The sequence below is a fragment of the Sabethes cyaneus genome, chromosome 1 (assembly GCF_943734655.1).
Source record: "Sabethes cyaneus chromosome 1, idSabCyanKW18_F2, whole genome shotgun sequence".
NCBI classification, from domain to species: domain Eukaryota; kingdom Metazoa; phylum Arthropoda; class Insecta; order Diptera; family Culicidae; genus Sabethes; species Sabethes cyaneus.
Window position 1 is genome coordinate 167,873,585 of NC_071353.1, and position 25,579 is coordinate 167,899,163.

Here is a 25,579-nt window from a genome sequence, read left to right on the forward strand (position 1 = left end):
CATCGTTTCTTCCAGTTCCAGCTCAGTGGCAAAATAATAACATTCATTCAACACTTCAAAGAACGACGGAAAAGTGAAAAACTATAAATTTTACCGCAATAAATTGTGCTAGTTTACCGGATAACGTCGGGACTAGTTGCTGCATTGCATTGTAAGGTTCATTCTTATTAATCAGAGCGATACAAAGTTTCTTCTCGCATTGTATTGTTCGGTGCCAATGTAGAGCATTCCAGCTGGATATATATTCCGGTACAGAGACCGCACCTGCTATTGTTGGCTGGAATTGTATTAACTACACAATGAGGGTACTGTTTCTTTGTTGCGTAGTCCTGCTTCTGTTCGGGGATGCCTGGAGTGAGCTAGAATTGAAGGGTCCCGAAGAAGAATCCGTGCGAAGGAAGGCAGTAGAAAACGAAAAGGAACCCGACGAGAGGGAAACATCAAACGAACGGAAGTCAGCCGAGGGACTGTTGGAAGAATCGCTAGAGAAGGACACGAAGGATAAACAGGTGGAAAGTGAAGGATCAAAATTGAACGGTGATAAGTCGGTTGGAAATGAGATTCTACCGGATGAGTTGCAGTTTATGAGATCGGCAATAAAGATCGTTAAAGCACCGGACTTATCGCAAGATAAGGAAAGCCACAAGATGTCCGAGATGCTTAATGAATTTCTCGAGAATCACGAACGCATGATTCAGAAGATGGAAAACGAAATCGATGAAATTAATCGGAGCGTTCCGGGTGACGACGATGAAGCGGACAAGCCGTTGACACCGGAGCAAATAGAGGCAAATGAGGCGTTCGATCGGGCGATGGCTGTGCTAAACAAAACCAAAGTCGATAAGCTGCAGGGCCATAAGTTGATGTTGGAAGCTGCCAACAAGGGACATCCGCTTGCCCGAAGTCACGTTGCTTGGGCTCAGCTGCTCGGACACCCGGTGCATATGGATATTGAGTCGGCGAAGAAAACGTTCCTGGAACTGGCCGAAACCGGTTTGCCCGAGGCTCAAATGGGCCTCGGTTTCATGTATGCCACCGGAATTGGGTTCAACGTTAGTCAGGGTAAAGCGTTGGTTTACTATACGGTTGCCGCATTGGGTGATAATTCTTGGGCTCAGATGGCTCTCGGCTATCGCTACTGGGCTGGTGTGGGAGTACCGAATAGTTGCGAAACGGCGTTGGATTTCTACAGGAAAGTTGCCACTAAAGTGGCGAATTTGGTGACCTTTTCCGGTGGTGCGGCGGTTCATCGCATTCGTCTGTTGGATGAAGTCGAAAATTCGGGACCAAGTTCGGGGATTTTGGATAATGATTTGATTGATTATTATCAATTGCTGGCGGATAAAGGAGACGTTCAAGCACAGGTGGGATTGGGACAGTTGCACTATCAGGGTGGCCGCGGGATACCGCTTGACCATCAGAAAGCGCTGCAGTACTTCAGTCAGGCTGCCAATGCAGGTAATGCCGTAGCGATGGCATTCCTGGGGAAGATCTATCTGGAGGGAAGCGATAATATTAAAGCCGACAATGATACTGCGTTCAAATACTTTAAGAAGGCAGCCGATTTGGGAAATCCCGTTGGTCAAAGTGGGCTGGGAATTATGTTTCTTCAGGGTAAAGGCGTTCCGAAGGATACGGCCAAAGCGCTTAAGTATTTCACTCAAGCTGCCGACCAAGGCTGGGTCGACGGTCAGTTGCAGCTGGGAAACATGTACTTCAGTGGAATTGGTGTGAAAAGGGACTTTAAATTGGCGAATAAGTATTTCAATTTGGCGTCGCAGTCCGGTCACGTGTTGGCCTTCTACAACCTCGGTCAGATGCATGCCGTTGGCTTAGGGATGATGCGATCTTGTCCCACCGCTGTTGAACTGTTTAAAAATGTAGCAGAACGTGGCAAATGGGCCGAACGGATGATGGCTGCCCATCAGGACTACCGGGCGTATCGTTTCGAGGAAGCTTTCATGCAGTACGCGCTGATGTCGGAACTGGGCTACGAAGTAGCTCAAAGTAATGCGGCGTTCCTGCTCGATCGGGGTGAAATCAACCTGTTTAAGGCAAGAGACGAAGAGCTGATTAGAGCACTGCAATTCTGGGGCCGTGCAGCGGCCCAAGGTTATTCGGCTGCTCAGGTTAAGCTGGGCGACTACCACTATTACGGACTGGGAACGCTTGTGGACTTCGAAACGGCTGCCTCCCACTATCGGTTGGTATTTTTTAAATTAGGGGGACAGAATTTTAAAAGTGGTTCTTTCCACAGCATGGCTTCGGAACAGCAGCACAACGCACAAGCGATGTTCAACCTGGGCTACATGCACGAACAGGGTTTGGGCATGAAGAAAGATATCCACCTCGCGAAGCGGTGCTACGATCTAGCGGCGGAAACCAGCACCGATGCGAAGGTTCCCGTCTCGCTGGCGCTGATGAAGCTTCAGCTGCTGTTCAAGCTGGAATCACTCAAGGAGGTGAGTTATTTCAATTTGATTTAGACTATGAATGTAAGAGAGATTCATAAAAACTCAAAAGCCAGGATTGTTCATAACCATTATTAACAAATTTGTGGTCACAAAATTAGACACTCAACTTAGACAGTTACTGTAGCAGGAAATCATTAGTTCAAAACAATTTTTCGCATTTAGGTCGCTTCGAAGGAATACTATGTAAAAAAAATCTGTTCTCACATGCAGATCAACACGACCTTCAAAATCATATTCCTCATCAAAGAGTTCATCTGGGTTCATGTACATATAATTGTCTATTTCCTGTTATTTGTTATAACTGGAATAATCTCTCTGGGTGTTGTTATATATTATTTATAAATAAAAGTAAGTGCTATCCAACCGGTGTGGTTTATAAACGAAAACGGAGCTCAAAACAAAGATTAATCTGCTTGATATGCAGGTCATATGTGATCAAAAAGCACCGCCACTGCAGCAACCACCTTCTGGTTTGAGAATAGGAAATCAAAACAAAAAATTGTACCATTAATTAACCTGAGTTTACTATTCAGCACGTGTAAAGGTGAGATGGATTCATAAAAAATCAAAAGCCAGGACTGTCCATACTCATTATTAACGAATTTGTGGTCACAAAGTTGATTGTCTAGTTACTGTAGTAGTAGGAAATCATTAGTTCAAAACAATTTTTTACATTTAGGTCGCTTCGGAGCATAACTATGTAGTAGATGAAATTAGTTCTGACATCAAAACGATCATCCACATTATATCAATGATCAAAGAGATTATCTGGCTTTATGTACGTTCAATCATCTTCTACTTTCTGTTCTTTTTTGTATATGCAATGATCTTTTTCTTGTCGTTATTATATATTTTGTACAAATAAAAATGTTATCCAACCGGTGTGATTTATAAACAAAAACGGAGTTTAAAACAAAACGTTCACGTTCATCAGCCATCATTATTTTGATTTATTGTGGTATTCTTTTTTGTCTAGGTATTTGTCGTAAAAAAAGCACTTTTGAAGCATTTTTAATTGTCAGCTTATCCGTAATTTAGCTTATTATTAACTAACAATCCAATAGCAAATTGGTTTTATTCACCGGTTATAGTAGTTTTATCATAACACTAGCTGACCCGACAAACTTCGTATTGCCACAAATTAAACTGTGTTGTACATAAATCCTGAATCACGGATGACCTTCATCACAATCTCGAGTTTTGTAAGTTTCTGAGGAGTTCATGGGTGTTTTAATATACAAACTTTCCTCACAGTAAAGTAGAAAACAACTCCCCCCATCGCTCAGCCTGATAAAATAAATCTTCGCGATCATTACAAACCATTTCGCCGAATACCATTTTGCGGAACACTAATTCTCAGTTGACCATAACGCGGAATATAGAGTTTCGCAGAATACCATTTCGCGAAAAACCTTACGCGGGATGTGCCATTTCACGGAAAATCTTTTCGTAGAGTAGCATTTCCACAGTACCATTTCGCAGGGATGACCAAACTGAAGGAAAGTAATAGAGGTCAGTAGATCTAGGAAAATAAATAAACCTAGATAGAGGTGATCTCTACGGGGGGCTGCCCCCCGCAGTGGCCGGCGCTTCCGACGGCAACACTCGCGGCCTGTGGCCGTCTCGCGCTGACTTATCCAATGTTACTATTGATAGTTTTTGGTGGTCTTGTTATTGATTAATGTTTTATGGAAGAGTCTCGAATTTCTCGAGTTGGATTAGTTTTTGAGTTTTGCAAAAATTTCTGTTTTATTTGTATGATAGTCCCCCTACCACAGGGGTGAGAGGTCTCAAACCATCATTAAAAAAATTCCTCCAAAACCCCCCACATGCCAAATATGGTTCCATTTGATTAATTAGTTCGCGAGTTATGAGGATATTTGTATTTAATTTGTATAGGAGCCCCCCCCTCCTGAAGCGGGGAGAGGTTTCAATTTACCATAGAAAACATTCTTGTCTCCAAAAACACCCACATGTCGTATTTAGTTCCATTTGCGTGATTAATTTTCAAGTTATGCAGAAATTTGTGTTTCATTTGTATGGGAGCCCCCCCCCCCTCTTAGTGGGAGGAAGGGTCTTTAACCATCATAAGAACCTTCCCTGGCCCAAAAACCCATATATGCAAATTTTCACGCCGATCGGTTCAGTAGTTTTCGATTCTATAAGGAACATAGGGACAGACAGACAGACAGAAATCCTTTTTTGTAGGTATAGATTATCTTTTTCTTTTTTCTAAGGAGCAGGGAAAAACCCGTTGGAGTAAACTTCTTTCAGGTTTCTTCTCCAACAGCCACAAAACCTCCTCGTCTTTTCAATATTTTATCTATAACTAGCTGACCCGACAAACTTCGTATTGCCACAAATTAACCTGTGTTGTACATAAATCATGAATCTCGGATGATCTTTGTCACTATCTCGAGTTTTGCAAGCCCCCCAGTGGGCGGCGCTTCCGACGGCGGGTCACCAGCAACACTCGCGACCGGCTCGTCCTGAATGATCTAGTGTTACTATAGATAGTTTTTGTGGTCTTGTTATTGATTAATGTTTTATGGAAGAGTCTCGAATTTCTCGAGTTGGATTAGTTTTTGAGTTTCGCAAAAATTTCTGTTTTATTTGTATGAGAGTCCATATCCCCCTACCACAGGGGTGAGAGGTCTCTAACTATCATAAAATAAATTCAAGACTCAAAAATCTCCTACATGCTAAATTTGGTTCCATTTGCTTGATTAGTTCTCGAATTATGAGGAAATTTGTATTTCATTTGTGTAGAAGCCCCCCCTCTTGAAGTGTGGAAGGATCCTAATTCACCGTAGAAAATATTTTTGCCTCCAAAAACCTCCACATGCCGAATTTGGTTCTATTTGCTTGATTAGTGCTCGAGTTATGGGGAAATTTGTATCCTCCTAAAGTGGGGAGGGGTCCCAATTCATCATTGAAAAAAAATTGTCTCCAAAAACACACATATGCCAAATTTGGTTCCATTTGCTTGATTAGTTCTCGAGTTATGAGGAAATTTGTATGGAAACCCCCCCTCTTAAAGGGGAGAGGAGTTATAATTCCCCTTATAAAGAGGGGAGGGGTCTCAAATTACCCTAGAATAAATTCTTGTCACCGAAAACACCCACATGCCAAATTTGGTTCTATTTGCTTGATTAGTTCTCGAGTTATGCAGAAATTTGTGTTTCATTTGTATGGGAGCCCCCCCTCTTAGTGGGGGGAGGGGTCTCTAACCATCACTAAAACCTTTCCTGGCCCCAAAAACCTCTACATGCAAATTTTCACGCCGATTGGTTCAGTAGTTTTTGATTCTATAAGGAACACAGGACAGACAGACAGACAGACAGACAGACAGACAGACAGACAGACAGACAGACAGACAGACAGACAGACAGACAGACAGAAATCCTTCTTTATAGGTATAGATTTTGCAAAGAACTGTTTGGTTGATTTCACTTCCAGTGAGCATTTGCTCTTTTAAGGAAGTGTTACGCAGTTTTTGTACAACATGTGGATATTGACGACGGGTGATGTGGGCGGTGATTTCTTACCGAGGTATTGGTGATGACGGTGGGTGGCGACGAATGGCGACGTGGGGCGGTTGGTTGCAGGCAGTGCATGGCGGAGGGAATAAATAAAAACAAAGTGTGGCATTAGGGTGACTAGCTTTAAAAAGGTAGTGCGGAATTTTTGCTTTGATGATGGCTCGCAGGCAACGTTTAAAAATATAGATTGATGGGGCATTTTTGCACGAGGGAGGGAGGTTGTTAAATAGTTTGCTGCCGATGTACCAAATTTTTTTGCGGCCGAACTCGGTATTGAATCTTGGCAGGTAATGGTGACCCATTTGTCTACTGGAGCGACTTGCGTGCATTCTACTCGGTATCGAAGAGGATTCAGCAAGGGTATTCCGCAAGTAAACCAACATTTGGGACTCTTGTAGTGTCCGGATCGGTGGCATTGAATCATCAGGATTCTGATATAGCAGCCTTGTGGGGTACATAACGGGTTTTCTGAAAACAGCTTTTAGGCATCTGTTTTGTATCACCTGGAAGTTGTCGTGTTGTTCACTTCTCGCGTCTATTCGTAAACTACCAATTCTCCTGGAGGCTGTCCAAAGTAGCCGAGATACACAAGGTACATTGCTATCAATGCAATGTATTCTATCGTACGGTGCAAGGGTCTTATATTTCCTACAAGTGACTCCAGTACAGTTACGAAATGCATCCGTATGGCACTGATCTAAACAAACGACTTGCTTCTCTCGTATACTCCAATGCACGCTAATCTCGAAATATACAGAGCTACAACATAGTACAGTCATTATCTTATACGTAATAATGTACGATACCCTACAGAGGTCTCGTAGTGATGACTTACAGGCAAGTCCCCAATTGACAACCAGATATTGGAGTCGGGAGTGAATCAGCGAAAAATATCGCGTTTTCAACGTGGTATTGGGCAGGAAGGATGAAACCTTCCTCAAAATCCCACACAAGGACGATAACTTCCGCTTTAGTGATTCGACGTGGGCGTTCCAGTTCATCTTGCTATCTAACGTTAAACCAAGAAATGGGAAATCCTGTATTTTCTCGATAACTTCATCATTGACTACAATTGGAACTCGATCTGGGAGACATCGGCGGGGTGAATGAATTAGCATGTATTTGGTTTTCGATAGATTCATCGATAGCGGGTTGGTTGCAAACAAAATCGCTGAGAAGCAAAAGATCTTGTTTGATATGGAGCATTTCCTTGGTAGAAAATTGATGTATCATCGGCAAAGAGGCGCAAATTTCCACGGAGGTTCAGCTTGGCTAGATCGTTGATAAGTATTAGGAACAATATTGGCCCCAGATTGCTACCTTGGGGCACACCCGTAGCCTACGGGTGACAAATTGTCACCAATAATTAAAATTAAATTGATATTAATTCAATATAGTAACGAATTATTTCTGCTTTGTCGTTATTACACTGTAAGATTTCAATCACTTGACTAGAGTTAGCTGATTTTCGAGCTCAGCAATTTTTAAATCTTTGATTTTGGTTAAGCGAGATATGAGTTAGGCTTATCATAAGATATGGGACCTTTTTACCAGATTAGTAGCAAGCGTTTCCTAGATGATTCAGGGCGAGCCGGCCGTAGGCAACGGCGAGTGTTCGCCGGTGACCCGCCGTCGGAAGCGCCGGCCACTGTGGGGGGGCAGCCCCCCCTCAGAAATCACATCTGTTTAGGTCTATTCGTTTTCCTAGGACTACTGACCATTAGTTAGTTTTCCCTAGTCCTCGCATCGATTTAACTTTTGTAAAATATAAAGCGGCGAAGCCGCTTTTTGCGACTTTCAAACTGAATAAGCGGCAGTCTTTTGTTTCAGTATTTATAGGCTAGGTTAGAGCGAGGCTAGTTTTCAAATAAAGTTTACATAACAGTTAATAATAGCAGTTAAATTACTATTGTTGTGTGTCTTATTCTTGAGTATTCTTGGGATTTAATAAAACTAAAAGCAATGTTGCGAATCGAACGAAAAGTCAACGATGCCTACTCACACGCGAGAGTATGACAAGCATAGTATTCAACGGTTACATCGCTCACGCAGTCGTAAAAGAAACAGCCGCCGTTGCTGTGTGCAGACAATCGGCTACCCACACACTGGCGAACGCACAGTCTCACACCGTCTTTCTGCGTAGCTTATTCGCGAGTCGAAAAACTCACGAGCAATCAGTTGCCTGTGAAGCTAATGAAGAACTGTGATACAAATTTTGCATTACTTTTTCTTTTCTTCATCATCTTCGCCCTCAATTCTATTCATGGGCGGGAGTGGGAACCCTCGCGAGTAATTTGTATCAGCAGCTCGGGCTTCAACGACGAACGAGGGTGATGACCATAGCTGTTAGCTAAACACACACTCGCAAAAATTCGTTGCAGTGCATGATTAACCGTTATGTGTGCGACAAAAAAAAACACCTTTAGCAGGGCGACAAGGGTACCCGGGTACCCAAAATTGATATTGTTATAACATCAACAATTTTAAACCGATTTTGATGAAATAGGTGTCATTTGATTCGTTAATTTATCTAGTTTTGATTTCTTTGGCTATTTAGCCATTAAAAGACATACGGGGCCCGAAAATCCGGAATTCCGACAGAGTGTCCGCTGTGAGGTAGAGAACTGATTGTATTGCAGGAAAATCAGTCATGCGGATATAAAACCTCTAAAAATTTATTCAATAAACTATTTCATATAATGAGATGAATCAGGTTGGCAATTTCGGAGTAGGTTCCTGTGGGGTCATGGGTGGCCAGTCTAGGATTGGAGGTAAAACCTAGCAATATGGGTATCAAAGTTCTTGGAATTAGTTCGGTAGGTGATATTTTTTACATTTCGTTGTATTTTGATTGGTTTTTTCGAAAATGGTTTCTGCGGGGTCACAGATGATACCGCAGGATTCAAGATAATGCTTAGCATTGTCATAACAGTAGAACCATCCGTTATACATTTGAAACCAATTCCGAAATTATTAATCAGTACTAAACTGGCCATATCAGTTTAAAACATCTAAATTCTAATATTGGATTAGGCACCCAACTGGCCATATGTAACCCTACAGGAACCCAATTCTGGAATGGTCAATGCGATCTTAAACCACCAATTTATATAATAAGATGAAAAAAGGGTCCACAACGTCAAGTTCAAAGCTAATAGCTTTACTGAAGGCTCATATTCTTTCAAAACCAGCGGCTTCCCACGTTTTACCGGACGTTGCTCCGAAATTACCGATACCCGGGAACTACATGCCATTTGATGGCCAAATGCTTTATCTAATCAAAACTAGCTAAATGTACGAATCAAATGCCACTGGTTTCATCCAAATCGGTTCAAGATAGCCAAAGTTATGAACATAGCAAATCATGGGTACCCGGGTACCCTTGTCGCCCTCCTACGTAATAATAAAATTCAAGGGCCTCTCATTGCTAATCCCCTTTATGGATATGCACCAAAAAACCTCAATTACTTAAGATCAACGAGTTTTACGATGTCGCAAAATTTCAATAACGTATGTTTTAAATTGAATGAGTTATAACTATTTTAAAACTGAAAAGGTACCCGGGTACCCTGTTGCACACATAACGGTTAAATAAGAGCAAGGGTCCGAAAGAATGAGTACGCGTCTGTGAGGCAATTAGACCACACGAGTATGGCTTCGCAACACCGATCCGAAAGCAAATCTTGGGCGTTACACTCCGTACACCTTCTGTTTTTATACAACAGACTTCGCAGCCAGCCGATTCTGTAACCTTGCGGTTATGGAGCTCCCAGTGTTACATTCGGGCTTGTGTTACATTCATACTGGCATTACCTTTGGGCTCGTGCTGCATTCGGGCTTGTGTTACATTCGGGCTTATGTTACATTCGGGCTAGTGTTGCATTCGGGCATGTGTTACATTCGGGCATGTGTTACATTCGGGCTTGTGTTATTCGGGCTAGTTGCTTTCGGGCTAGTGGTTTTCGGGCTAGTGGTATTCGGGCTAATGTTATAGAATCCAGAATAACACCATTGCGTTGTTTGCTCTTGAACAGCTCGAACTTCTCTTAGCAGCAGGGATACCAGATTTACTGATTTGTCTGCAAATTGCAGATTTTTGGAACGGTCTTGCAGATCATTATAAATTTGCAGATATTTGCAGTTTTTATGACTTTTATTGTTTTGTTGCAGATTTTTGTTCGAAGCTCTTTGAACTTTCACAGACTTCGTAAAAAAGTGTGCAGATTTTCGCAGATGATTTTCAAACCAGAAAATTCGAGTAGCCGGAAAACTGCACGATTTTTTCGGTTTTCGAGCAGTTGCAGACATTTTTTTAAAAAATATGGCATCTCTGCTTAGCAGTTTCATTCCAAACGATGTGATCTCATCCCGCAGAATAATTCTATTGCCGCCAGCAGAGTTACAAGCCGGATCGATATGCGATGCGATGCGATAGTATCAAACCATGATTCTTCTTCCTCGAAAAGAGCTCTTCTTTGTAACTATCCTCGGAGAACACAACATTAATCGGCGCGGACTTGCCGTCTGAATTCTTCAGCGTGATTCGTTTAGCATCAACGATTGCACAGTAGAATCATTATATATAGAATGCCAGTGTCGCTGTTTTTCTACAGGACTCATTGTGGTAAACATGATGCTAACAATCTGTATCAAGTCTGTGAATCGGGAACTTCATTGTCAAAGTTGCTCATTGTTATTTATCTGTTCTTTATCTGTGCGCTGGTTGGTGCTGTCATCAGTGCGCTCATCGGTGTGTTTTCATGCCAGTGAAATGTTTTTAAACGTTCTTTTTCTTTTCGTCCGGATAAATTGAATCCCACAACTGTGCCTCTTGCACCGATTTTTTCAGAAATCGGAAGCAAGCGAAGTTTCCAATTACATTACTTGGCAGCCATATTTGAAATTTTAAACTGGTTGTCAAAGTTTGACAATGAGATTCCCCTTTTGATGAATCTCAGGCACACACACATATGCATATATAATGTAAATACATTATCTGAACATGTGTGATGTTTACCACGCGCACTGCAGCGACACTGGCATTCTATATATATTGATTATACTGATTGCACCTTCGAGGATCTGACAATTTATCGCAGATGCGATGTTTACGACAACTTGCTTAACCACTTCATTTCTTTTAGGGGGTACTCCCATAATAATTGCGTGTTTCGATAAAGCAGCTCGATTGATGCGAGCTCCAGCTGGAATCCAGAGATAGTTTCGTTGACAACTTCGTGTCCTTGATGTAATTCCTCGACGTCCAGTTTTAAAGATTTGTAACCTGCCTTCATTGCTTTTACCACATCCAACAGTGCATCCATTTTTGAGTCCAGCTTAGTGTGTACTTTTTGGACTTCCATAAGAACATTTCGGATCTCTTCTCGGATGGTACCATCAGTTACATCGACAGGCTTAGTTGACCGTAGAGCAATTATGGTATGACCATCTCTATACGCACGTACCATCGTTCCTTTCCAGCATACCTCCTGCAGCGCTACGATGGCGAACTTGCGGCTTTTCACTTCTTTAGAAAGCACGTGGATACTTCCGAGGAAATTTAGAGACCGACAGTTTCATGTTCCTAATTTCCAATCGTTAGTCCGTTTTCGTCTATTTTATGCCCAGTGCGCAAGGCACCGATGGTACGCATTAACTAGTCGTTTACCAGCCCTCAGGGATTCTTCTTGATGGTCTTCAAAATCTTACCACGCAGTTCCCGGTCGACAGTTTTACTCCGATGATTAGCTTGAGGCTTCCGAATCGTCGTCAATGTTTCCTTAAACCGTTTGATAACGCGCCATACGGTATTTCTGGGCAATTTCAGCTGTTTAGCTGGAAACCTCGCCTAGGTTATTACGGCTACTTCTCGATCGAAATCGTTACTGTTTAGGTCACTGCCTTAACTTGAGACTTTAGCGCAACCTTAAAGCGGGTTGAAAATTTTCTACATCTACATTCTTCATAGAAAATCAACAAAATCTTGGCGGCACACTTTTTCATCTTTAACCGCCATCGCAGATTGCTTTGATCTGACTGATTGGTAAGACTGTTTTTCACCGAAAAAAAGCGTTTTCGAACCAAATAAACACAATCAATTATCTGCTTGCAGATTTAATTGATAATTGATTGCCTTAATATCTGCTTGCAGTCCCCGTTCAACGTGCTGTTCAGTCTGGACGAGAATATCGCCTCCAACTGGGATCTGTACTTGATCACGCTGCTAACGGTGCTGCTTGGAGCGGCCCTCTACTTCCGAAGGCCTCCCGGACCAGGCGCCGCCAATGCGGTCCCAACGCCGCAACAGCAACCGCAACCGCAACCCCGTCAACAACCACCACCGGACGAGGTACCCCTCGTTGAGAGGCCATCGACATCGACATCGACAGCGGATGCTACGCCAAGCAGCAGCACCGATAACGGATCGCAACCACGTCGACAGCAACGCGAAGATACGCCACAGTAAAATAGAAGAAAGGTTGTCCTACGCGCGTTCGACCGTACACTAAGTCTCGTGCTAATACGGTTTTTGTTTTGTTTTATTATTCCTTGGTTCTGAACTCATTTTTTTTATTCCTAGTGAAAAACGCCCAAACTGTGTGGGCGATGATGAGAGCATTTGCTGTTTACTTTCTCCGTCGGTGATAATTGTGAATATGAGCAAGTTTTTTGAGTGCACTGATAATCCGTCAACTATCTAGTAATGATAATGAATGCATGGAACTGAATATCATTGTGAATTAAAACGCATAAAATAAGTGTAGAATGCTGGAGTTGGTTTTTTAAATGAGAACTAAAAAAGAAGCTTTAGTATAGAGATAAGCTTTAATAACTAAATCATTTCATTTTGTATTACAAATTACGCAGAAGTTATTCGCCTCCTAAGCATAGTAGTTTAGATTGGCCTTCTTCTTCGCCTGCACCTCCATGATGGCGTCCATGAAGTCCTCGTGGGTGACGGCAACGGCCGATCGTCGCAGTGCGATCATACCGGCTTCGACGCACACCGCCTTACACTGTGCCCCGTTGAAATCATCCGTCGAACGGGCCAGTTCCTCGAAATTCACGTCCGGACTAACATTCATCTTGCGCGAATGAATCTGCATAATTCGGGCTCGAGCCTCCTCGTTCGGGTGGGGGAACTCAATTTTCCTATCCAGACGACCGGAACGTAACAGAGCCGGATCCAGGATATCCACCCGATTGGTCGCAGCGATAACCTTAATGTCGGCCGTCGAGCTAAAACCGTCCAACTGATTGAGCAGCTCAAGCATAGTTCGCTGCACTTCACGATCGCCAGCTTTCTCCGAATCGAAACGTTTCGTGCCGATGGCGTCGAGTTCGTCGATAAAAATTATAGCCGGAGCCTTTTCCTTAGCCAGGGCAAACGCATCCCGTACCAACTTGGCACCGTCACCGATAAACATCTGCACCAGCTGCGGGCCAGCCAATTTCAGGAAGGTCGACTTTGTTTGAGCAGCACAAGCACGCGCAAGCAGAGTCTTACCAGTTCCTATAAAAAACAGTAAGTATTAGTTACTGGGTATAAACAAAATCCATTTTTCTCACCAGGCGGTCCGTAAAGCAAAACCCCCTTCGGGGGATGAATTCCCAAGTTCTTAAACTTTTCCTTGTGCGTCATCGGCAGCACAACGGCTTCGATCAGCTCCTGAATTTGCTTATCCAAACCACCAATATCGGAGTACTGTTCGGTTGGCCGCTCGTCCACTTCCATAGCCTTCACCCGTGCATCGTACTCGGCCGGAAGTGTTTCCAAAATCAGATACGAATCCTTATTAACCCCAACCAGATCACCCGGTTTCAACTTCTCCGGATCAACCAAACCGATAACGGGCAAAAAGTATGTCTGCCTAGTGGAAGTCTTAATAACGGCACACTTGCCCTTACGCTGCGAATCCAACACCACCACCGCTCCGTCGTCTTCCTCCTCCTGCGGATCGACATCCAGCAGCTCGATCACATTCGAAACCAAATAGGGCAACGTTTTGTTGACCTTAATCTTTTCCGTGTTATCCTTAATCTTCTCGTTTTGCGTTTGCAGCTCGTGATTGATTCGCATGACCTCGCTCTTCATGATCTTAATTTCGTTGTCCATCAAACGCGTCCGACTGACGATCTCGTCGGTTGGCATCCGCAGTACCTCTTCGCCCAGGGTTTCCTCGCCATCTTCCCAGATCGATTTATCCTCCAATGTACCGGCCATTTCACGGGGGACGCAATTTATTTTGCACTATCGACAAAAGCGGATTATTTTAAACGAATAAAACTTTATTTTTCCTCTGGACTGCCGATGTTTTCTAATGATGACTTTCGGAAAATGCTTGCCGTTCGAGGCTGTCGCAGTTTGACGTTTCCAATTGACAACACAAAGAAGAGTGAAGGTACAGGACTAAACTGTCCGAAAATGCAAATAGAGCGATTGCTGGGACAGCACCAAGGACAGCACAAGCGTTACGCCGAACTGGTCGAAAGGCAAAAAACCGGGAAGTTAGAAAATTTCGAATAGATATTTACCTATTGGAATTAAAACTGCCGCTGTGGCGCTACCTCGGCGCTACCCAAGTAACAACCCAAGTAACAATTTCAAGCTGATCAAACGCTTTTATAGCTGATTTTATTCAACCTGTGGCTGATCTATGGTTTAGATTTAGAAATGAAAACCTTTTTTCAGCTCTTAAACATCTAAATCTGGTGATTTTATCAAGCTTCAGGTTAATTAATAGCTGCTTTCGAAGCTGCAATGAAGCTTAATAGAAACTTTTTTGCATTTTTAAATAGCCAATTTGCGCAATGCTGTCAATTCTATTTTTAGAACGAGAAATAGTTTTGCAATCTACTTTTCCAGTCGCTTAATCAACGCTTCATCAACCTTTATGCAGCCAAAAAAAATCTATTTTTAAATTTAAAAAAATGGAACGCGTCATTTTTATTTCGCCGTCAACGCGATATATTTTTAGTTTCGAATAACTTTACTTCGTATAAGTAAGCTAGCTAATTAAAAATGCATGTCTTTTTTCCGGGAATTGAACCCGCCATCTTTTATCCATAAGCACTCACCGTATGATCCGCCCCATTTGCATCTGCATAACAGACAGTGAGAATATCTTTACACCTGAAGCCTAGCCCGTCTAGCGTGAAGCAGTCGATAATGTCGATAACTGACAAACTTTTGCTGTCAGCCGAATTGCGAAATTCTATGATCTGACAGTATGTGTGCTGTGAGCCGAATGAAAACTTGGTAGAAGTTTGTAAAGCCACTTTAACACCCTTAAGCAGACTTAAAGTTGTTTGAAAGCTGTAAGCCTAACGAAAGCTTCCACTCTACATTTTAACACCTTTAAGCAGCCGTAAATCGGTTTGATGTTTACGGCTGTTTAGAAGCAGATTGTTTAGCATGAAAATCCGCTATTAAGCTTTTTTATCAGCTTTTGGGAGAGAACTGGTTTGAACAACTTAAAGTAGCTTAAACATCGCTTATTTAAACACCATTTGAGTGCTTACTTTATGCAGCTTTGATCGCCTTAAACCAACCCGTAAACAGCCATTGCTCTTGCAATTCAGCTACCGTTCCCAAGTAACAACGGTAGCTGAATTGCAAGAGCAATGGCTGTTTACGGGTTGGTTTAAGGCGATCAAAGCTGCATAAAGTAAGCACTCAAATGGTGTTTAAATAAGCGATGTTTAAGCTACTTTAAGTTGTTCAAACCAGTTCTCTCCCAAAAGCTGATAAAAAAGCTTAATAGCGGATTTTCATGCTAAACAATCTGCTTCTAAACAGCCGTAAACATCAAACCGATTTACGGCTGCTTAAAGGTGTTAAAATGTAGAGTGGAAGCTTTCGTTAGGCTTACAGCTTTCAAACAACTTTAAGTCTGCTTAAGGGTGTTAAAGTGGCTTTACAAACTTCTACCAAGTTTTCATTCGGCTCACAGCACACATACTGTCAGATCATAGAATTTCGCAATTCGGCTGACAGCAAAAGTTTGTCAGTTATCGACATTATCGACTGCTTCACGCTAGACGGGCTAGGCTTCAGGTGTAAAGATATTCTCACTGTCTGTTATGCAGATGCAAATGGGGCGGATCATACGGTGAGTGCTTATGGATAAAAGATGGCGGGTTCAATTCCCGGAAAAAAGACATGCATTTTTAATTAGCTAGCTTACTTATACGAAGTAAAGTTATTCGAAACTAAAAATATATCGCGTTGACGGCGAAATAAAAATGACGCGTTCCATTTTTTTAAATTTAAAAATAGATTTTTTTTGGCTGCATAAAGGTTGATGAAGCGTTGATTAAGCGACTGGAAAAGTAGATTGCAAAACTATTTCTCGTTCTAAAAATAGAATTGACAGCATTGCGCAAATTGGCTATTTAAAAATGCAAAAAAGTTTCTATTAAGCTTCATTGCAGCTTCGAAAGCAGCTATTAATTAACCTGAAGCTTGATAAAATCACCAGATTTAGATGTTTAAGAGCTGAAAAAAGGTTTTCATTTCTAAATCTAAACCATAGATCAGCCACAGGTTGAATAAAATCAGCTATAAAAGCGTTTGATCAGCTTGAAATTGTTACTTGGGTGGACACCGCAGTCTAAAAGTGCGACTGGCACAAAAAGTGCGACAATGCAAATGCTGTGAGTGAGAAAGGGAAAGAGTGACAACTGCAATGTTGCTGTTTTGTTTTGTCATATACAGTGGCATTAGAGAAAATAATCTGGATTAATCCAGGTACAGCTGCAAAGCACAATAATTTTGCTTTTTTTTAACAAGTGCGAAGGTGCGCCGAACTCGAACAGATACTCAATACACTCAACCCCCGCTAATATGAAAAACACCTCGTTCAGATCAGGCGAATTCATTTTTAATCTGAATATTTGGTAACTCTATTCACTTTCACATACGCGCGCACCCTATGACCTTGTTGTTTTGATTTAACGAAAACAAACGTTTTGAAAACATCTCAAACATGCGCGAATTCAAAAGGTTCGGTTTGTATAATACGAAGTTGGCTCGGCAGTTTCGACTAAAATGATCTGTTTTGAGTGCTGGAGAGAGATAAGTTGCATATGAGCTATATTACCAAAGTTCCTGAGCAAGAGGAAACGCATTAAGATTTTTTGCTTTTTTTTTTAATTTACCGGTCCACTTTAACGTCAATTGTGTGTGACGCTTGATCGGTTTTTAATGTGAATGCATAGTAGAATCAATATTGTTGTTGCAGTTGAAAACCGTAATAATCGACGTGCGACATTCGGTTTTATTCTTGTTCTGTGTGTCGCAACTACGTCGCACGTGGTGCGCTGTGATCGCACATTGATGCGCTATACAGCGCACCACGTGCGACGTAGTTCCGACACACAGAACAAGAGTAAAACCGAATGTCGCGAGTCGATTATTACGGTTTTCAACTGCAACAACAATATATATAGAATGCCAGTGTCGCTGTTTTTCTACAGGACTCATTGTGGTAAACATGATGCTAACAATCTGTATCAAGTCTGTGAATCGGGAACTTCATTGTCAAAGTTGCTCATTGTTAATTATCTGTTCTTTATCTGTGCGCTGGTTGGTGCTGTCATCAGTGCGCTCATCCCTGGTGTTTTCATGCCAATGAAATGTTTTTAAACGCTCTTTTTCTTTTCGTCTGGATGAATTGAATCTCACAACTGCGTCCTTTTGCACCGATTATTTCAGAAATTTGAAGACAGCGAAGTTTCCAATCACATTACTTGGCAGCCATATTTGAAATTTTAAACTGGTTGTCAAAGTTTGACAATGAGATTCCCCTTTTGATGAATCTCAGGCACACACACATATGCATATAATGTAAATATATCATCTGAACATGTGTGATGTTTACCACGCGCACTGCAGCGACACTGGCATTCTATATATATTGATTATACTGAACGTATTCATACCACCGGGGTACAGATTAAAAATGTTCAGGTTAAAGAAGGTCATACCAACGGGGGTACACGGTATGCTCGAATTCTCAACATCCAGATTGTAGAAGTTGAAATTGGCTCGACAGTATCAACTGAAATAGTCTATTTTGAGTGCTGGAGAGAAATAAGTTGCATATGAGCTATATTGCCAAAGCTGCTGAGCAAGAGGAAACGTATTAAGTTTTTTTGCTTTTTTACCTTTGTTATACTATAACAAAGGTTTTTTTTTAATTTGCCCGGTCAACTTAACCGTCAACTGAGTATGACGCTTGATCAGTTTTAATGTGAACGCATTCATACCAACCGGGTTCAGATTAAAAATGTTCAGATTAAGAAAGGTCATTCCAGCGGGGGTACACGGTAGTAGTGAATAACCTCACACTGAACGCTACGGGTTCGAAAAAGTCGAAGTTTGTACGGTGAAAATCGTTTACTAGCATGGAAGATGGTCTTAATACACGTTGCGATGCACGGAAGTTCATCATGGACAGGAGCTTCAGCGAGTCAATGTCGCTATTCAGCACTTTGGTCACGAGTAATACCTATTGAAGTTTGCGACGCCGTTTAAGGGTATCCAGTCCAAGCAGACGACAGCGATCCGGATAAGGCGGAAGGTTATTTGGATCTCGCAGCTTTAATGCAGCTCGAACTGGAAAGATTTATAAATTTTATTACTTCATATCATTACATCATTACAAGTTTTACTCACAATTTGATAGTTTCTCTTCACCTCTTACACGAGCTCAAGCAACCAACTACCGAAAGCTATTCCGACACTAGTCTAGAGCATAAATATTGCTTTTAGTCTATTAATTAAAATGAAACACAAATTTCTGCATAACTCGAGAACTAATCAAGCAAATGAAACCAAATTTGGCATGTGGATGATTTTGGAGACAAAATTTTTTTTCTATGATGAATTGGGACCCCTCCCCACGGCTGGTACCACGTGGAGGTAGGGGTAGGAGTTGCTAGATAAGAGGCTAGGGACCACAGCGGGGTCTGTTTTACGCATTATCCAACCATTTACCGACCAATGCGCATGAATAATGCATGATTCGTCCAAAAGAGTTCGCGGAATTACTCGGCACTGTATGTCGGGTTGTTTGAGAAGTAATCGTCCATCAAGATCAAACGCTCTGATTCGTCCTGTGCCGACCGTATTTGATACTCGGCCGTCTTTAATTTCGTTCCCTCGCGAACGTACCATTTCCGCCGCTTCCATACCTTGGGTCTAGAACAACATCCCCCTCATTATGTCTAAATAGTCGCAATTATTTAAATTTATTCAATTTTTGTTGGTTTACAAATTGACTCCAAAACAACCTGTTTGATGGTTTTTAACGGTACGGAATACGGCAACTAAAATAACATCCGCGCGAGCAACGACCGGCGCGAAAACGAGTGACTAAAAATATAGCAGCGCTGTACAAAGTCATCATAGAATTATCTAATTTATATAAATACAAAACTAAACAAGCCAAAATTGAGCCTGAAGAATTTTCATGGTCCGAAAAGTTCAAGAAAATGCGAAAATACCGCCGTTTGAGCAATTTTAATCGATGATGCAAGATGGCAACTCTGCTTCCTCCACAAAACTTGCTGTCAGTTCAACTGGACGATGCTCCATCCTTGTTCCGTTCGTGGTTAGTAATCAAACGTCAGAGTGAGATCGCACGATTCTGCACGGCAGCACACTGTCTGTCCGGTCTGTCCGCATGAAAAGTAGCGAAAACAGAAAAGGAGCAAAAATCAGCAAGCAAATCAATCGATAAACAAGACAGCGAAAGAAAACCACTTCGCAAGCAACCATCGTCATCGTCCGTCGTGTGCGCGAGTGCTGATGAGCGGAGCTGCAATTTTGTCGCGTTTTTCGATCGCTGTGGGTGTAGAAAGAAAAAGTTTTTAAATCTCGGTGAAGGTTGTTGGTAGACATCAGGCTAAAAGAAGCTGTGTGTTTCGGCAGGCAGAATCCATCTGCATTCGAGCTGACGAAAGTGCCCCCTTATGAGCTTCATGCGAAGAAAAGTGTCAATCTGGGAGTGGAAAATCAATTTTTCCACTGCTTTTCACTAGTGTTTTTTTTTTCTCCAAAGGAAGAGGCCCGCCTGCTACTACTCCAGCAGCAGTAGCAGAGCAGCGGACGTTGGTCGGGAATTTTTTTCCCCTATAGTGTGTGCTGGGGAGCTCTGCCCCCCCCCCTCATTGCTCCGCATCGATCTGCTGTGTCGACTAAAGTTTGCTGAAGTTGTTCAACGCGAACGCGAGTGATGAAGGTAAAAAAAGTAAATTGGTGTTATGATGATTGCCTTTAGGGCACAGCTCGAGCGCCATCAAGCAGGTTTCTGTGCAATTACGGGGTGATTAAAGTGTAGAAATTGATAGTACCTGTACTACATGCAGCTTTCGGTGACGTGAGCTGACTGAGGCTAAGAAAAAAAAAATTGAGAGGAAAAAGTGCAAACTTTGCACTGCAAAGTGTCAACCCATCTTCAGTGGCATGCTGCATGGTGAGGTGAATATAATATCAATCGAGTAGTTTCTATAGGAACCATAGAAACTGACGGTGAAGATCGTTTTGCAAATTTTGATGGAACAGGAAAACGGAACAGCAACAGCCACATTTTCCAAATACTTAACGCAGCCACCCACGTAAAATTTGAATGCAGCCGAGTCGTCCAGCGAAGTAGCTCGAAGAAGTAACGAAAACCACGAACAGCACTTGAAGGTAGGTACAAGGACGGAAGTAAATGATTGACTGTTCTGACCTATTTTGGCTGGTTGCTATAAAATTTACCTATATTGATATTCGTTGGGTTTGGGACAATTGCACAATTCAATATGAACGATCTCCAGCATCTTCGTATATCAACCATAAATTCCAATAAGAATTCCAATTTGTTGCTCCTGTTTCGTATAGATTTGAATTGCATATAATTTAGAAATTAACAATCCACCTTGTTATAAAAATTAGTCTGGTGTGATGTCGTGACTCTTTTCCGTGGTTTCTTGTCGGTAGTGAAAAAATTGATCCTTCGAAAAGACTAGAGCAATTCGGGACAAATGCAGATTTTCCTTAAAAATTAACAAAATTATAGCTGCTTCAACTATTTTAATATTAAATTAGGTACTAGATGTAGGATTAAATTGTTTAAATAGCAAGTATTTTGTCAATATTTAACAAAAATCTACAACTGTCCAGAATTAGGCACTGTCTTGAATATGGTGCTGGTATGATAGTTAAAGTGAAGTACACTTCCAAAGGTCAGATTTGTATTTATATTTTTGGTTGATATATCTGATTCATCTGGCATATACCAGTGCGCATCCCGAACCACTCAGAATAGCAATGTCGTTGAAGTACAAGGCAAATAGCAAAGGCCCTAGGTTACTGCCTTGTGGAACACCAGAAGTATTGCTGAATGTACGTGAAACTGTGGAATCCAGGCTGACGCGTAAAGTACGCTCTGTAAGTATATGAGCTCAACCATAAAGTCAGTCTATCACGTACAGCCAGTTTAGAGAGCTTGCGCAAGAGTATTCGATGATCCACTTGTCTAAAGTGGCCTTATTATCTCTGTACACAGCGTCAATTTGAGTTCCAGCTTCTATCTGTGAGATGCATGGCCACAGATGCAAGGATCCGGCATAGAACCATGCTGGTCTATTGATATATAGTTTTTGATGCTGTTCAGAACCATTTACGATAACCATTAGCGATGATTTCAAAGAGCTTTGCTCCAGCAGAAAGACTGGTAATGCCAGTGTAATTCCTAGCATCCCGCTTTTCACCTTTTCCAAATACAGGAAACATGTAACATTGTTTCCACAGCGTTGGAAACTTTCGTTGCTCAAACCATTTGGTGAAAATCCGACTGATCCGACTGATTGGCACGGATCAATAGGATCGTAGCACTGACCCCACACTGTCCTGTATTCTAACAGCTGGCTGCGAAGTCTGTCGTATAAAAACAAGGTCAAATTTCGATAACAGAATTAGCACCCAGGCTTTGCTTTGCTTTATGCGTCACCGGCATCTTTGAAAACATATTTATTCTGCTATGTTCGTTGCTTACGAAGTAATCAACTTTGCCTTTCGATGCCGTATCAATCTGTGCAGCTCACTATTACTCCCGGCAGGTTTTGAAGGAGGTCTAATTCTTGGAAGATTTTCGTTCAGTCAAATGCCAGTAGCATCGCAACGAAGAGCATACGACAATAGTTTAGAGGTGCAACTCTGAAATTGACAGCTGGAACGTACCAGTGCAGGCAAGAATAAATTCAGTGGAGGTTGGAGTTAATCAACCCGGAGGAATGACCCGAATCACATAGATCTCTTGTTTAGGAAGTCAGTAAACGAGGTCCAGTCCAGTGTTCGTCCGAGGCAATTACGCAGCAGGATTAACACCTGCTAGCATGCGCCGATAGTCCATACGATATAATTGTCTTGATCGAAACCTGGCTTGACGATCGAACTTCCGCTACACAAATCTTCGGACCGAACTACGAAGTCTTTCGCTGCGATCGAGGTGTGCACAACAGTCGTAAATCAACGGGTGGCGGCGTTCATCGCCAACTCAAGGCCTCTGTCCTGGAACACAACGATTGGTTACCTGTCGAGCAAGTTTGGGTCACTATAAAATTAACCGATCGCTGTTTATACTTGTGCGATGTCTATTTTCCACCAGACCGGATAAGAGATGCCGTTCTTCTTAAGGCTCACATGGCTTCGGTTTCCGAGATTTCCTCGGCAGCTTCCGCTTCTGACGACATGCTCATATTGGGCGATTTCAATCTTCCCAGTATAAATTGGTGTGAACGCAGCAACGGATATCTGTTCGTCGACTCCAGTTCTTCAACACTTCCCCCGATCACCAATGAATTGCTCGACTGCTATAGCACAGCTACTTTGCAACAAATCAATAAAATCCTCAACGAAAACGGACGCTGTTTGGATCTTTGCTTCTCCAGCATTCGCAGTCTTGCTCCAGAATGTGTGTTGACACCGGCTCCTCTCGTCAAGGACACCCTCCATCATCCACCATTACTAATTTCGATTCGTCAACATACACCGTCCAGGATGTCTAATATGCCAGTGTCCGTGTACTACGATTTTAATTGCGCCGATTTCGATCTTATCCAAAGATCCTTAACGTGTGTCGACTGGGATACAGCCCTGGATGCTAATGACGTTAACGCTGCTGCTTTGACTTTTTCGCATACTCTGAATCACATTATCGACCGCCACGTGCCTTAAAAAACGATAACGTATTGAAACGTAGCCCTAAGTCATTCTGAAAATATGTGAATGCTCAACGAAAAGACAACGATCTTCCGTCAGCAATGTTCTTTGAAAACGACACTGCTACTGATATGGATATGGCTTGTCAACTATTCTCACGGAAATTCTCCAGTGTCTTTGTTAACGAAAGGCTGTCTGACACAGAAGTATCGACTGCACTAGAAAGCGTTCCCAGTCTCGGTGACTCTCTCAATAACCTGACTATTGACGATGCTATGATTAGGCTGGTCGCTCTGAAGCTAAAAAGCTCTTCCTCCGGTGGACCGCAATACGGCATACCTTCAATCTTTTTGAAGAACTGTATTGAAGCCTTGGTAGCCCCAATCCGTCGTCTGTTTAACTTATCGATTAGCGCAGGAGTATTTCCTTCTGCCTGGAAATCCGCTTATATGTTTCCAGTTCATAAGAAGGGTAATAAAAGGAACGTGGACAATTACAGAGGAATCTCCGCCTTATGCCTTATCAAAACTCTTCGAGCTCGTCGTGATCGCACCAATTTCCTCGTTCGTCCAGCAGTATTTGGGCGATGAACAACACGGATTCATGCCCAAGCGCTCAACGACCACCAATCTACTAACATTCACTTCCCACATAATGGACTGCTTCGACGACCGTTCGCAGACAGACGTCATCTACACGGACCTCTCTGCTGCCTTTGATAAGCTGAATCATCAAATCGCTATCGCTAAACTGCATAAACTCGGCTTTGGAGGGCCGCTGCTCCAGTGGTTTAAATCGTATCTGTTGAATTGTCTCGTTAATGTATCTATCGACGGCTCCATTTCGCAGGCTTTCACCGCCTTCTCTGGAATTCCGCAAGGTAACCATATTGGTCCTTTGGTTTTCCTTATCTATTTTAACGACGTCAATATAACGCTCAAAGGTCCTCGGCTTGCGTTTGCCGACGACTTAAAATTGTTCGCAAAAATAAATGACTCATCGGATACTCTCGCACTCCAGGATCAGCTGTCGATATTTGCCGAATGGTGTAAAAGCAATCGTCTAACATTGAATCCCGATAAATATGAAGTGATTACGTTCTCCAGAAAGCTGAATCCGATAATCTTCGAATACCGACTGTCAAGCATATCTTTACGACGTGTAGATTGCGTCAAAGATCTCGGTGTACTACTCGACTCCAAACTGACCTTCAAACAACACGTTTCCATCGTTGTCGACAAGGCCTGCAGGAATTTGGGATTCATCATGCGTATCGCCAAAAGCTTCAACGATATATACTGCTTGAAATCACTCTACTGTGCGTTAGTTCGTTCTAATCTTGAATACTGCGCACCCGTATGGAGCCCGTATTATCAAAAAGGCGTCACCCGAATCGAGGCAGTACAGCGGAGCTTCATTCGCTTTGTGCTCCGACGGCTACCATGGAACGACTCGATCAGACTACCAGACTACGAACAGCGTTGCAGACTAATCAACCTGGACTCTCTGCAAAGACGTCGGGACGTAATCAAAGCTGTTTTTATATCAGATGTTTTATCGTCTCGGATCGACTGCTCTTGGATACTTGAGAGAATCGACATTTCAGCTCCGCCTCGCTTAACACGGAACAATTCATTTCTACGTATACCACACAGAAGAACCAACTACAGTACCTTTAGCACTATAACTGGCTTACAACGCAATTTTAACCGTTTTGTATCCTGTTTTGACTTTGGCGTTAGCCGCAACGTGTTGAAATATCGTTTTAGAACATTAGCTGGTAGTTTTTATTAGTCTTAGTTTATTAGACGACTGCGGTGAAGGAATCGAGGGCTTCCATAATACCAACTTCATTGCGTCCAGCGTGACCTTCAGGTAATTAAATCGACTAGAAGTAACCAGTTGAGATGAGCTGGAAGCGATCTGTGGATCAGGAGATGTCGACTTCAAAACGGCATCGTATTTGCCTGAGAGAGATTACTTGTGAGCAAGTGTACCATCCGTACTCTACCCTAACCGTGCACAACATCATGTAAATAAATATTATGCAAAACAAGCAAAACAAAACAGACAACTCCGATCGTATTGAGACACACGGCGGGCACCGAACGCAAGCACCAGCGCCATGCATACACTTCACAAGTGCACGCATTTTGCTGAGCTAGCTCTCCGACCTGTCGGTGGCCTATGTGACTCGGTGTAAGGACTCGAATTACAATTCCAGAACCGAATGTATCGAACAAAGAATCTTTCTGTCCCAGTAGTCTATCTCTTTTTAACTTTAAGAATGCATTTAGAATAAGGAAAATATCGATATGCATTACCGATATTTTCCACCAAAATTTAGCTAT

The 25,579-nt window shown here is 42.4% G+C and overlaps 3 protein-coding genes across 3 annotated transcripts in view; 2 read left to right on the forward strand and 1 right to left on the reverse strand.

Moving 5' to 3' along the window:
* Positions 1–25: 25 nt before the first annotated feature.
* LOC128736018 (protein sel-1 homolog 1) lies at positions 26–12,796 on the forward strand. Its single transcript, XM_053830506.1, has 3 exons — positions 26–2,203; positions 2,258–2,462; positions 12,168–12,796. The coding sequence occupies exons 1-3, from the start codon at positions 300–302 to the stop codon at positions 12,480–12,482; spliced, it is 2,424 nt and encodes an 807-aa protein (XP_053686481.1). The 5' UTR covers positions 26–299; the 3' UTR covers positions 12,483–12,796.
* Positions 12,797–12,828: 32 nt separating this feature from the next.
* LOC128736027 (26S proteasome regulatory subunit 6A-B) lies at positions 12,829–14,377 on the reverse strand. Its single transcript, XM_053830515.1, has 2 exons — positions 13,586–14,377; positions 12,829–13,529 (listed from the first exon to the last, which is right to left on the reverse strand). The coding sequence occupies exons 1-2, from the start codon at positions 14,238–14,240 to the stop codon at positions 12,898–12,900; spliced, it is 1,287 nt and encodes a 428-aa protein (XP_053686490.1). The 5' UTR covers positions 14,241–14,377; the 3' UTR covers positions 12,829–12,897.
* Positions 14,378–19,806: 5,429 nt separating this feature from the next.
* LOC128732848 (uncharacterized protein DDB_G0283357) overlaps positions 19,807–25,579 on the forward strand; it is a 126,222-nt gene continuing 120,449 nt past the window's right edge. The window contains exon 1 of the mRNA XM_053826261.1: positions 19,807–20,714. The gene's annotated coding sequence lies outside the window, so the exon portion shown is untranslated. The remainder of the gene's footprint in view (positions 20,715–25,579) is intronic.

Bases quoted from the DNA above. Each gene is read 5' to 3' on its own strand.
- LOC128736018 (XM_053830506.1), top strand. From the start codon at position 300: ATGAGGGTACTGTTTCTTTGTTGCGTAGTCCTGCTTCTGTTCGGGGAT. The intron at 2,204-2,257 runs GTTGGTATTTTT...TTCTTTCCACAG, and splicing joins ACGGCTGCCTCCCACTATCG to CATGGCTTCGGAACAGCAGC. The intron at 2,463-12,167 runs GTGAGTTATTTC...ATCTGCTTGCAG, and splicing joins AGCTGGAATCACTCAAGGAG to TCCCCGTTCAACGTGCTGTT.
- LOC128736027 (XM_053830515.1), bottom strand. From the start codon at position 14,240: ATGGCCGGTACATTGGAGGATAAATCGATCTGGGAAGATGGCGAGGAA. The intron at 13,530-13,585 runs GTGAGAAAAATG...TGTTTTTTATAG, and splicing joins TTTGCTTTACGGACCGCCTG to GAACTGGTAAGACTCTGCTT.